The 14,897-nt window shown below is 42.3% G+C and overlaps 1 protein-coding gene across 2 annotated transcripts in view; it reads right to left on the reverse strand.

The window, feature by feature from the left end:
* The window catches only part of ascc3 (activating signal cointegrator 1 complex subunit 3), a 176,543-nt gene that overhangs the window by 115,828 nt on the left and 45,818 nt on the right, over window positions 1–14,897 (reverse strand). For both annotated transcript variants that reach the window (XM_023806250.2, XM_023806251.2), the window contains one exon: window positions 421–624. In XM_023806250.2, the coding sequence (XP_023662018.2) occupies window positions 421–624 (204 nt within the window). The remainder of the gene's footprint in view (window positions 1–420; window positions 625–14,897) is intronic.

The following is a 14,897-nucleotide window of genomic DNA, read 5'->3' on the forward strand; positions in this document are numbered from 1 at the left end:
GGCCACTTAGAATGTAAAAGTTTAACAGCTATGTATGAAGAGTAGTTATCCTAGCTGGCTGCAGTGGGGTGGCAGTGTTCAAGCAGGGGCTCAGCCTCCTCCCTCACAAATCTACTTCCATGCATAACCCTGTATGGCACGTGAACGTGGGATGGTGTGTAGGAGTATAGGGCAGTGTTTCTCGATCTAGTCCTTGGGGACTCAGAAAGTCCATTTTGTTGCTCCTGGGAGAGATCAAAAATGTGGACTGTCTGGAAGGGAGCTGAGAGGGAGCAAAAACCAAGACTGTCTGTGGGTCCTTGAGGACTAGATTGAGAAACATTGAAATAGGAGGGAACCTTGATGCTCCTCCAAAGCCATTGCTGTCACTCCACAAGGAGGGCTGAGGAATAAAAAAGCAGGGGTAGGAGAGCTCCGTACCTTGAACTCATCCCTGCGAATGACACCCCCTGGCTGCAGATGCTGTCGGACCTCATGCAGCACCGTCAGCATGGCGATGTTGGTCTTGCCTGCACCGGTAGGGGCGCAGACCAGCAGGTTCTCATTGGTGTTATACGCCGTCTCAAACACGATGGACTGGATGCGATTCAGGCACTTCATCCCCTTAAAAACCAGCTGGCCGATCTGAGCAAGGCAAGGAGTGAATGAGACTCTTACATCATACTGACAATGAACAGATACATATGTCTGTAGTGTTGACAAGTGTTTCACAGCCAGTTCCTCAGGGACCTGCAGACAGTTCACGTTTTTGTTCCCTCCCAGCGGGCAACAACATGGACTGTCTGGCAGGGAGCAAAAACGTGGATCGTCTGTGGGTCCCCAAGGACTTTGTTGCAAAACGCTTGGCTACAGAAAAAGGTCATCAACTCAAACAAATCTTCCGCAACCACTTTTCCAACACACAGTGATGGTAACCATGGAGCCTGTAACCACTTGACTTAACTCCATACTTTAGGAATGTGGTAAGACACCTATTTGAACAGAGAGAACATGCAAATGAGGCAAGGAATCAAATCTACACCCAGGAGGTGTCAGGACACAGTGCAGACCACTTAGCCACTGTGCTGCCCTACATACACATCATCATGGAAAAAGCTAAGATATCTTGAGGAGCAATTAAGGAGTAAGACTAACCTTTCTAGTCAGAACAGCATAAATCCAGCTTTGAAGAAAAGCCTACAATTCTTTGAGGGGTGAAGGAAATGCACTTCATACTCTGTGCTGAAAACGATGATCTGGTCTGAGCCACAGAAGGCATAACATCATCCTGGTGCGGAACGTCTGTTGGGTCTCGATCAACTTGAATTATCATCATGAAGGATGTTTGCATCTGGTCCCATAAAACACCTCATATTCCTTGGGAATTATACAACGAGGAGTAATAATCAGACTTGACTGAGCATATGAACAGACATCGCGGGCTGAAGGGGTCCCTTGGCGTTCTCCAGACTTAAACCCGTCTAGGTATAAAATGAGTAGGATGATTCCTCATATTCCATTCCATCCCATTTCCGTTGCTCAAGGGCCCTGCTTCTATGCCCTGAGGCACCTCATGCACTGGCCTTCACCACACCTGCTGTCCACGTGGCCGCCCTGCCAGAAATTCCAGCTCTGTAAAGCTCAGTTCTTGTCAAGACTTGGTCACAGAGGTGCTGATCTTTCAGGCAGTGCTTTTGTGATCTAATCTCACGGTTGATCCTCAAATTTGCCACTACTGCTCATCTTTCCTGATACATGTTTGGCTGTCGTGATTTTTGAGCCCATTCCCCTTAACACAATGTTTGTGAGTGATGCAATTTCGGACATTGACTCATTCACCTCTTGAAACTATTAGTTTCTGTATGTTGCTTTGAAAACTCTAATATCAAAGTGTTGATGATGCTTTTATTACTGATGCATAATGATAACTGGCTTTCGACTTTTGTAGCTGCATTTGTAATTGTGACTTTGTTACTTCAAAGTCCTTTTTCGTGCAGTTTCCATTACCTGTGTGTCCATGCATTATATTAATCTAAAGCCAGCATCAATCGGAAAAAAGGCCTCCATTATTTAAATGCTTGCAATATCCAGTAGATCATAGCCCAAACAAAAAAAAATATTAGCAATATTGTGATTTTTGTCTTTTCCTTTTTATTATTTATTTGCTTGACAGTCTATTTAGATGAAAGTGAGACCATAAATGCATTAGTCTATGTACTGAACTAAATGACAGGAATTATCTTATTCTAGGGTCCGCACTAAATAACCGTGGACTCGGATTACTTAGTCATAAGCCTATTTCATTTGCTTCCACGTGTATTTGCCACCCCTATTAACTAAACAATGCTACACTGGTCATGTAACTTGGCGAATAACAAATCCATTAAAATCACACTACACACAGACTGTATCGCACAGTAAATCCATTTATATGTCAACCAAGTGCTTACCATGAATGTGTGTGGGTGCGATATTAGATTCTGAGCTGACAACCTGACAAAACATTAAAAGCCATCATAAATTTAAGAGGACATCCATAAAAGCGCTTTCAGTTCCTACTTGTCCACCAAATATGGACACTAAAGTCAGTTTTTCCCCCTTTTGTTTCACCACTTGTGTTCCTAATAACTTTCACTCTGGAATATTTAGCCGCCTAAAAGCCAGCGGGGGAAAAAATGGGGTTACAAAACAAATATTAACATTAACAACGGTCACAATGTGCCTTAGCCACATGTCTACCTGAGAGTAACTAATGGTGACCAAACATGAAAGCTTAATGCAAAATGATACTTGACAGCTAGTCAAACATTGCTTTTTTCATGGCTTTCCCTAGCAGTACTGCATACCAGGTGCAGATCAGCTATAGAGGCCTGATTTCTTACCACCAGAGCTAATCAAAAGCTAAACAATGGCACCGCCCCCTTACTCTTCAACATTCTGTATTCCTTGAATCGATGCTGGAACATTTCTTAGCAGTATTATAAATAATTGTGGATTATTACACCTTCACGTTCAAAATCAGCAGCAGCAGGACATTTAGTAATAGCCTAGGCTGATAAAGACTTAAAAACTACATGGACCTGTGCCCAGAAAGGTGTGTGAGTACTTCTCCACATCCTCCAGTGCATCAGACTGTGTGAGCTCACTTTTCTGGGGTAATGTGTCATTAGATCAGCCAGGAGGCAGAAAGGGTGATTATCTAAGAATTATCAGCTGTAATTGCCTTTGGCTCAAGCCACAGAAAACTATCTTGGGCTGCAGGAGAGATCTTCATTAATATGGGCCTCTGTCTGGTGAATGGCAAGGATGATGCCAATTGTAGGAGAAGGGCACACAACGGCCTACAAACACACCGTGCGGAATCACCACAGGTTTCTAAGGACTTCCACTGCAGTGGGTATGAAAGGGGAACAGTCAGCTGTTGAAAAGACCGTAGTAAACCTTTGATGTTGAAGAAGGGGACAGTAAACCTTCTGGAAGTGAACAGGGAACAACTGCAGGTAGAGGGCAGATGTAAATACATGTATTTAGCTCAAGACAGAGGTAACTACATTCCCCAGCAGGGAAGTGGGGGATCCACTAAAAATAACCTTTCCTTAAATTTTATGTAGTGGCACAGCAGTTTGTTAAGGACTCCTGGCGGCTTTTCCACTGGCTGGGAGCCGAAAGCCAAAATCAGGAGGGGATTAATGTACCACAGGAAAAGCGGATCAAAGGCCATTTATAGCCGAAACGCTGAGCAATTGTGCCATGGTAGCAGTACACAGCAAAAGGCTAAAGAACCTGACCACCGGGCTTTTGGAACAATGCTGTACCAATCTTTGCACTGAATCGGGGGGGTGGGGGGTGGTGGAGGCAGGCTTAAGTAGCGTAAATGATAAAGTTGAGGAAGAGGAAATCAGTGCGAGGGAACTACTGCGCCACTGAGTATGTATTACGGGCAAGTGGTTAAGCAAAAGTGAGCTTTTTTTTCTTAGTGAAGTTCCGATGATTGCTTTCAAAATTAAGAAACGACTGGAGAATTTCCACCGCCCTCGGACTGCCAGAAAGACAAAGGCAGCACTTGTTTGCTTGGAAGGCATCCAGAGTGTGGAAGTATGAGTGTTTGCACAAAGTGTCCAGTTGTGATGCAACTCCAAACCCAATAACTGAGAACACCATGCCCCCGGAAAACAACCAATCCAAGGCAGCGCCCCCTGTGGGGCAAACGGCTGTGACCAAATCACCAGAACTACCTAGCATACAGTCTGATGCTCTACTAGTCCAAAAAGGGGGAGGATCCAAGACTTCTATAAGAGCCTTAAAGACAAAATCAAACCTGGCTGCAGAAAAATACATTAAACCAGGAGTGTTAGATAACTGACACTTCTAACTAAACAGCTAAATGACAGGAGGAATATTGTCAAAATTTCATTATGTAGTTGCACAGCAATTTCATCCAAATGTATAAAAATTTTACCCATTTATACAAATTTTATTTGTTTTTTACTGAGACAGCTCAGGTGTCGTAACTTCATTACAAGATTCTCCCTGGGATTAAATTGATGTTCCTTGATGCCATCACAGAGAGGAAGAAAGCCAGTGTGTTTGTGTGTGTGTGTGTGTGTGTGTGTGCGCGTGTGTGTGTGTGTGTCTGTCTGTCTGTGTGCGTGTGTGCGTACACGTGACTGGATGTGAGGGTGAAAAAATGAATTAATTTCAGCATGTGTCACAACTAGGTATATATCAGGAGCTCAAGAGCACATTTAAATGGACTTATTCTTGGAGCAAAACAATGTATTTAATTTAAAAAGTTACAAGTAAAAAGCTTCATTTAGACCACAGCAGAGCATTTTTACATTGATAAACAGCACTTAAAGAACTGAGGCCAGCACCAATGCCCTCCTCCTCCTCCTCCTCCTCAGCTATGCCACAGATGTGTGTCTATACCTCAGCCCAATTATTTGCCTCAAGCAAAGCTTTTGGGATTGCTTCCGCTTAAATCCTGGGAGCGTAAACTTATAAATATTCATTTCCAAATTAGAGGCAGGCTAGATTCGGCCTCTCTCGTCTGTGTGTTGCGATGTCGTCGTGGCGACGGGCCTGCTGTGTTCACTTTAGCTGCCTCGCCTCACCATGATTAATGGCCTCGCCTGTTTTTACGAGGCGCTGGTGTCCCTGTGTTCGTTAGGCATGCAAATGCATGCAGATGTATTCATGCCCAAAAATTCACCTTGAGGTAATGCATATATGTTATAGAAATGATCTCACATCTAATGATCTCACAGTTTTGTTTCATTTTGCTTTTCCCCCCCCGTTTCTCTTTAAGTAAAATGACATCACAGGGCAGATGAAGGTGCCGGTCTCTTCCACTGCCATTGGCTGGACGTCCTTGGCCCTGTTCTGAACGCACCCCCTACACTGACCACTTTTTAGGTATCTGAGCCACAGTTATGTGTAAGAAGACTGCAGTCAGTCCCAGGACCTTACAGCAGTGGCTTTCGCCGTCTTGCATAACACAACAATGCTTCAATTAATAGAACTCACTGGGCAGAAAATGCCCTGCCATTCCAAAGCACAAAAATAAAGGCAGTACAAATTTCAGGTGGTCTTTTAGACTCCAGTGGGGACCCTGCCTCATTACCATTTTGAAATGCTGGCAGTAGACAGGTAGAGAAATGACGGGGAAGGACTGGGCATTTAGAGGGCAGGAAAAGACAATTTGGGATGGGAGGGATGGCGGAAGGGCAGGGTCTTACAATCTACCTTCATCATCCTTCTTTGGTTGTTTTTTTCAAAGCAGGCCATTCTTCAATGCATGCCCTTTCTGCACAGCACTGCATTCTCCAGTCAAACCAGTCCTATTCTCAGCCATGTGGATACCACTCAAAATCCCCTGGAGCATCGTGCCTCCAATAACCAATCAAATTACTGCGCAGTCCATCCGACCAATCAGATCACACAAGCTCTAATCTCAAACCAAAGGCTAATTACCATGGAGAATAAACAAGCGGCTGACCACACATACTGGGTGAGGATATGAAGGCTCTGTTTATTTAATCAAAAATTAATTCGTTGAAGGCCCATGGATTAGCCTGAAATTTGCAACAAAAGTGACAGTGCCTTTAAGAGCTTAACAAGAACGTCTATCTCCCATTTCAGCATGTTTGGCGAGGTGTCTAAAACAAAACAGGATGGAGAAAGAAAATAAAGGCTTTTTCCGTTGAGGGGGGGGGGGGGGGGACACAGCAGAAGCTAATGCACTAATTAATTTCTGTGCATCTGTAATACGAAAATAAAATACAACTGTTGCTGCCTGAGTTGTATCACTTTAAGCACTTTATGGTTGCATTTGGTTCTATTCAAAGTGACAGTCCGATCGATTTAAATTGTTAACCGCAGCTATCAATTATCTGTCAGCTTTCAGGCAACAGAACACTAAATGACCCTGATAAAAGAGAAGAGTAGAAAAAATAAATAAATAAAAATGTGCACACCCACACACGGTAGATTTTACTTTTCGTTTCCAAAGCCATGTAATTTCCACCATCGTGAAACAGGCTTTCATTCTGGTTCAGTGTTGGGTGAGAAAACCAAAACGTGGAATGAAAGAAATTATGTTTACGACACACATTACATCCCCTATAATTCAAAAATAATAATTCTTCCCTGAATCCCATCCAGGCGTGTCTCCCTGCCCCGTGCCATGTGACTCCTGGCTATTCCGGAAGCTCTCCATAATTCTAAGTGTTTGGAAGGCCGATGCACAGATAAGGACCTTGTCCTTCAGCTTGTTCCAGCCCTCAGTGACGTTAGCTCTCCTTTATGCACCTGCTTTATTCAGAGCTGCCCGGGAACAGCAGTAAGGCCGGCTGTAGGATAACCACCTTTTACAGGCCATTCCTAATGATTTCGAAACTGTAAACATTTATTTTTCCCCAGCATGCACTGTACAGAGGAAACACATAAGCAGCCAGTTTCATATGACCAATTCATTATTTTCAGCAATATTATTACCTCTACAGCAACAAACACTGGTTTTTAAAACCACCCTTTGATATTAATGGAAGTAATGAGTAGTAATCAGAATTGTGGATTCCGTATTGGGGTGCACTGATAGATGACATCTACACAGTCCCCATTAAAATGTACCCACAGTGCCTCCCCCCCAACAAAAAAAAGCATGTTTCAAAGGTCTCCAATGCGAGACATTTTTACAAAGAAAATAATCTGGGGAGCTACTGAGGCACGATGAGAGAGTGGGAAGAGCGTGTCCCTTCATCCTGGGGGGGGGGGGGGGGGGGGGGGTCTCCTTGTGAGGGGTCTCGCGACCCACCTGCCGGCTGCCGTAAAGCTAACCCCCGAAGTTACAGACACGTGGCAAATTCACCAGGAGGGGCAGTGAAAATTATAGACAACATAAACCGAAAACATTCATCACACATGATAGAGAGTCAGCACAGAGGCCAATACCATAGCAGTGTCACCGGCTGTGAAATCAACATGCCGCACCTTAAAGTTAGAAAGCGGTCACCTTCTCTCCCATTAACGATGTCACCGCGCATCGTCAACATACCATAAAAGCAACATCTGCTCGGAATAAAACCTGAGCACTCAAAATATGAAAAGGTTAGACTGACGTTGACATCTAGGAGTAACAGAATGCATTATAAAGTTGATTTATTATGCTTCGGTTCTACATTTTCACAGTAATATAAATTATATACCTCTGTGCAGAATGTCTGTATCTAAGACTATATTAGGATGGTCGGAAAACTGAAAAACAACCAAGCGCGTCCTACTGGGAACATGTTTACAGGGAAACTAAAGAACATTCAGTGCTGACACTGAGGGAAGCCCTTCCTGGCACATCTCACTCTCTCACCCTTTTCAAGTAGAGAAGGCTCTACTTGTTTTTATTCAAACCCTTTTCTTTGGATAAATTGTTTAAAGCTACACTATACTTTGAAAATGTGATCATTTTATCAATTGACCGATACTGTGTCAATGTCATCTATCAGTGCATTGCAAGATGGGAATGCAGAGTTCTGTTGACTACACTGTTTACATCCTTATGTATCATCTGATATTTGGGATGGACATAACTGGTACACAAGTACGCATTCACCTTTAAAAACCATGTGTGTGACAATCGATTGTTTGTAACAAGAAAATACCTTGCATTTTAACCTGTATACTGCAAATGAAGTAGAATTGGCATATAAAGATTAAAATGCAAGGTATTTTCTTATCATAACAGCGCAAATGCACATAAGTATGCATTTGTGCTTTTACAAACAATCGATTGTCGCAGGTATCGTTTTTAAAGGTGAATGCGTACTTGTGTACCAGGTATGTCCATCCCTGTCTATTACATTATCAAAGTTATCATCAATATGTCAGAGTTAATGCCCACAAGCCGTACATGTTACTTTCTCATAGAAGCACCTGAGGCACAGCTGTATCTGCTTGAAAACATAATGGTCAGCGTGGAGCCCCAGCACTCTCGCGTGACGCTTGTCTCTGAGTAGCAGAGTACTGGCAACTTGTGAGAAGTGGTGGTATAATAAAGATTAAGATATAGCAGTGCCGGTACTGCTTAATTTTTATTACGTATATGATCCCGCATTTGCACTTGCGACACCCCAGCACACGCCTCCTCTTTACCCCGACCTGCAGAACTGTCGTAAACGTGGAAATAAGTTGCGTTGTGAATCTGTGGTCGATTACTTTTTCTCAAGGACCCGGATGTGTGTCACACTAGATTGAAATTGAATTTGCGAACTGAATTTTTCGAGGTAGGATAAATGCTATTTCGAGTTACTGGAATTCAAATTCAAACTATTAAATTCAGATTCAGTTTTGTAACGCGGATAACTGCAAATTCAAATATACAAAATTCATATTCAGTTTCTAGTGGCACAAATATCAGCCTATAGTTTTCCCGTAGCACACCTTGCTCAGCTTGACTATGCAGGTTAGCAGGATCATGTCATATTGTTTCTTATTTGTAGAAAATGAAAGATAACCCTGCAGGCCAGATTTAATGAATATTGAATATTGATTTGAATATTGATTAAATTTTATGTCGCCCATGATTGACACATTCCGATATCTTGTTTTTTAACAAATATTGGCCAACATGTCAACTGATATATTGTGCATCTCTACAAAACCGACCATTGCTAAGACTCTGAACCGATCATTAGTTCGAACATTAGTTTGAGCAAAGCCCAAAGCCGGTCTTTATATATAATCTTATAAGCCAAATACCAAGTAAACATGGTATATGCAGGTCAATGCATGTCAAGTTGTGAATTGCACGGTTTTAAATGCACAGCTGCAAAGGGAATGATAAGTAAATATATATTCAGCCATTGTTCTATTAATTTGGCTTTACGCACATCTTGGTATGTGTTGTGGGTAAAACCTGACTTTAACCATTAAAACTAGACTTACATACCATCTCGTTTAGGCAGGCTAAACATGACTGTAAAATATTACTGGACTATAAGTGCAATACATCAGTAAATCATGTTGGTATTTAATCACTGACCACAGGCCCTGGCCCTCAGCCTGAACTGGCTTGTAGCAATTTGTTTGTTTTTCTAATTTATATTAAGTAATGTTGGTTAGAATTAAAGATCATAATGGCATAGTGCTTAGATTTACTACTGAGATTCATCTGGCACTAAGCATGTGGTTATACAATATACCATTTCAACCAATCAGATTTGAGAATTCAAAAGTACCTGGTACAAATAAATTTAATGATATTTTCTGATGAAAACATGAAAATGAATGGATATAAATTATTATAAAGATCAAAAAATGCTAAAAAAAAAAAAAAAAAAAAAGGGGTGAGACTTGTACAGACATGCAATTCCCAGCACTGGGTCTGGCAGCAGCACACTGACGGCTCTGCCGCAGTGCTGTCTGGCCGGCCAGCCAGCTCCCTTCCTCACCATGCAGTCCCCAGGGTGTGCGAATGGGACGGGGCTGCCAGACAACAGGCATCTGTCAGAGCCGCATCCACAGAGTATTCCACACCTCTGACCTTCTACGCTTCCCTGACACTGCATCACTGCGCATCGGGACACTCCTGCACCTCCTCCTCCCCATTATCGACAGACGCGGAACAATATCGGCCTTCTTTCAGCATGTCCAGCTTCTCTCCCTGTCCTCTACACCTTGGCTAACCGTCCATTTCTTGCAGGATGTTCTCTTTTTATTCAGCTCTACTCAATTTAGCCTTCCTCTCAGTAGTTCAGGGTGAATCCTCAAGGGCCAGAGAAGAGAGAGACCTCAGAAACTCCTGAAGATCTCTCCTGGCTCCCGGCTTCTACTTCAAACACAGGCCACAGACCATGAGACAACCTGGATGGGTTTCTGAGAACTACATTCACCTTTAAAACGACATGCAAGCCCTCAGGTCCTTATAAGGTTGCATTCAATTTTGGAAATAGGACGGCGCATCTTATAATTAGCACAACGCAAAGCATAAGCTTTTCAATAAAAATGTGTGTTGAGGTAGCGAAGGTCAAGAACTGATGCACATGGTACTGCCACTACAACTGTCCATCTGCAGCTTCGCCGAAAAAGACGTCCCATGGATAGGAACAGAATTCATGTCCTGGCTCATGTCAATACTTGCACATTTTCACTCAATAGATTCAAATACCACAAAAAATATTTGGCATAATTTACAAAGTATAATTTATGATTCTGTGTTTCCCTGCTACATCAGAGGGTGCTATGGAGATCTTACAAGATTTACAAGGAGCAGACACTCAGGACACAAGGCACAGAGACCATTTACAGGTCACACACCTTGGTTACGCTAGCAACGATCACACATGGGGAGAGAGGGGCCGACAGCGTCAGGGAAGGCAGTAGAGTGAACGGCGGATTTAGTTGTCTATTCCTAACCACACTGAAGTTTACTCTCACAGCTACTTGGAAAGACCAGCCAGTTTTTCCACCAGTAGGATGCTTTTTGCTCCTCATTTTAGAAATGCATTACTTAGAAACATGTTGCTAACAATTCCCCCATTTTTAGTCTTCACAACGCTTTTTAAAACAGCCTGCCACCATACCCTTGCTGCCAATTAATAAATAACTACTTGTGCCATTTCAGGAAAGATAGGATAAAAAAAAAAATCATGACTTCCATCTGCTTCTCCTAGACCTCAGTACAACCTAAAGAAGTATTAGCCGTTATTCTGCCCTGTTTTATGGAGGGGGAGTAGAATTCTAGAAGCTTTATCTAACAAACAGAGCAAGTGCCTCACGCGGGCTAATTCACATCACTCGGATAAAGTAGCTCGATATCAAATCTATTTCTGTCACAAAGCGTTTCAAAAGGAAGACATTTGCGATGGCGGCCAGAGGAGACATACAACACAGATGATAAAGCTTTTAAAACGCAGTGGGGGGGGATTCAACTGCGGGAAATGTTTATTTACAGTCAAGTGTCATTTCTAATTTTTTATTTAACTTGTGTAAAACTGCACAAAACTGCGCTTGAAACATGGAGAAACAAGGGGCTTCCTCGATTTCATGGCAATTAGCTTGTTAGTAGAGACCAAACCCAGTGCACTGCAATAATGAACAGTCATCAAGAAAGGGGAAATGAATACAGCAGTGAGACCAACAGGGGCATCATCCTATGGCCACTCCAGTTAAGGGGCTCGGCAGGACGGGAAGCAGAAGTCAGTCCACTCCATGGTTAAGAACCCCTAAAGCCATCTCCGTCCACGAAAGGCAGCATGAATGCGATGCCCTAATTAGACGCATGGCTATATGCAGAATCTTTCACAGCAGTGGCGAGAGGAAAATTTGAACATTTCTCCCGAGAGAGCACCTTAGCATATGCTTTTATGCAAAGTATCTTTCACACCATTATCCATCTTTGGTAGATATTAACTGAAGCAATTTAGGCTAACTACCTTCCACAACGTAAAAGGCGGTAACACTCTTGTCAAAGGAGGAAGTGTATGTTTAGTCCGAAGTCCAGCTGTTAATCACTAAACCATCTGAAGTCCATCTTTTGAATATTAGCAGTCCAACTGCATTAAACGCGGGAACTAGATACTGGAAACCCAGAGCAGTTGTGTTTAACAGATTCAGAATACAGTCTATGGTGAGACGGACTTGCAGCTCAAGGTCAATTTGTGACACGGGTGTTTATTTAGAGCGAGTACACGAAGCACAAGAAGAATCTAAAGGTTGTCCGTTTCCATGGAGAAGGAGATGTAGACTGGGTTTGGCTTGCAAATGGAAGAGCTGAATACCATGGTAAAGAACAGCTCTGGGAATGACAGGGGGACATTGAGTAAATGCCGCATCAACGCTGGTGTAGAAGCAGATTGTACCTGACAGGCAGCATGTCGACCCAATCGCCCCTTCTGTGTCTGTGCACCTGAGCCTCCCGTCAGAGACAGCTAGCGAAACAGACATAGCTAATCAATCAGTTCCTCACGCAGGATTCACAAATCCATCCGTTCCCCATTCCCACTGAAGGTGACGGCTACTGTTACGGCATCCATCTGCTCGAGGGACAAATTAGCAAGCGGCCTGCGATTATCTCACAACCTGAAAACAATATGAAAGTCTTGAAACCCAAAGCGTTTTGCATCGACTACAGCAGGAAATGCCATAAAGTATCAATTAAGGGAAGTGTAAGCAACACCACCTACCATGTATTACAAGGAGTCTTACAACATCAGATATCAACAAACAGAGGAACAGGAATGTTACAGGAATGCTATAGGCTGCCATCCACGGCGAGATGCTATTCCTTTCAGCGATTTGGTAAATAACATACAGTGTGTTGGTATATAGTAGAATTGAGAACAATCAGACTGACAATGGGTGTGTCAAACGGCACACTGCCTTACTGTGCCTGAATCTGAATGGCTGAAAGGAGTGTTCGCGTCAAACCTTACACAAAACTGAAAGCTACCAAATTCAAGCGGAAACCAAAGGTGGAGAAGACGACCAAAAGGATTTCCTGCACGCACACGAAACATAAGGCCAAAATGTCAACCACAGACATCTGCCATTTTAGAAACTTAAGTACGTAGGTGAGTCTGAAGGTACAAGAAGGTCATCCACAAATCAAGGATGTGAACGGACAAGTCGACTTCTCAGCTACAGGAGATGGTTTATTTATTCCTGTTACAGGGGAATTGTGTTTGATGGCAGCTATCTTTACAGAAAAAAAATCCAGTATCTCTCTTTTCACACTGGCAACATGTCAGGTCATACCTCAAAACTATTTTTATGCCTTTGTCTTATGAATTGCACAATAAAACTTCCTTCGTACATAGCAGAAGATCAATATCGTAAAATAATAATAATAATAATAAAACCTGATCTCTTTCAACAAGGCAGAACCGCAGGTATCTGCAGCGAATCAGCTCCCTGGCCACTCCGGCAGCAAAACGGTAAGACAATCACACCCGTTTGTTGACCTCAACAAGTCAAAATTTATTACAGTACTAGCACCTAAAAATGCTTTACAGTCCTTATTCCCGATAAGATGAACAGGAGAGTCCAGGAAAGCTGGGAGATCCAGAAGTAAAGGTGGCAGTATACTTCAAACAACATTCGGACAAAACCAAAATCAACCGTCAGTGAAAATAACCTATCACATACTCAAAAAAAGATGCCAGCACTTTTCTTGTCCTCTGTAGTGCCACAACCCTAGAGGGCGTGGAATGGTATCGATACAGCAGACCTACATGCCGAGCACTAATAAATGTATCATGGCGAATCTGTCAGTCCTTCTAATAAAGGGGATGACAGCTCTTAAAATGGAGGTTGCTCTCTTTTTTTTACATTCACTATAGGTTTAATACTAGCAGTAGCTCAGACAGGGAAGCCAACAATTTACACGACACCCGTCACTGCAGGTTAACAAAGTGTGCATTCCACAACAAACACGGTTTACGACATTTACTATTAACAGGAATACACAAAAATACATATTAATCTACACTATTTAAAGTGTAGTGCAGTGCAAAGCCTGCCGGTAACTGCATAATTAGTTCTGCTGACCAACTCCATGGCATCACATTATTTTCAGCCAAATGAGGACAGTGGGTGGAATCAAAATTCTGCATGGGCGGTGCGTCAAAATGGTGATTACCACTGTGGTGATTACGGGTCATACGATGTTGTATCGCTAAAACGACATTGATTCCGTCAGTTTCAAGTATATGACCATCTTAATGTCGGAGGTTGATACTAGAGTTGCCACTAACGATTATTAATCTATCAACTATTTAACCGATTGGTCAATTAATCTTAATTTAAATGATTAAAATTAATTTAAACGGTCAGGGGATTTTCTGGAGGAAAACCATTTTGACAACTACGAAACCGTATGTCATCGCAGAGATTTAGATAATGGACGTTGGCTTTGCACTTTATGGACATTATTTCCACCCATAATTCGATAAGGAGATTAGCAGTATGCCTGAAATATTAATGAGATGCATATTGTGATCCACAAAAGTTGGTAACCTGTATAAATTCAGCGTATCATTATGCTTATTAAATTCAGTTAGTGGGGCACCATATGCTATTGCTTTGGTAAATCATGGAAGCAGTAAGTATTGAAGTTGCAGTGTAGAAAGGGACAGCTTAGCAACTACAACATCTTTTAAAAGAAGAGATATTGTGGTTAAACTAGGTAAAAAGATGTGGGTGGGGTGGCAGTACTTTTTACCGAATAAAGTCCAGCATATTTTTTTTTTGGTAATTATAATTTTTTATTTCAGTTAATGGATTTTTAAAATAGTTTCCGTTTCCATTAAAGTTTTATTTTATGGTAATAACACTGGTCCGAACAAGCCCAACATGCACAAACGTACACACTGGTATGGTCAATCATTGTAGAATAAGCCCAGATTTTAGCCGAAACATTTTCTCAA

Source organism: Paramormyrops kingsleyae, chromosome 9 (assembly GCF_048594095.1).
Source record: "Paramormyrops kingsleyae isolate MSU_618 chromosome 9, PKINGS_0.4, whole genome shotgun sequence".
NCBI lineage: Eukaryota > Metazoa > Chordata > Actinopteri > Osteoglossiformes > Mormyridae > Paramormyrops > Paramormyrops kingsleyae.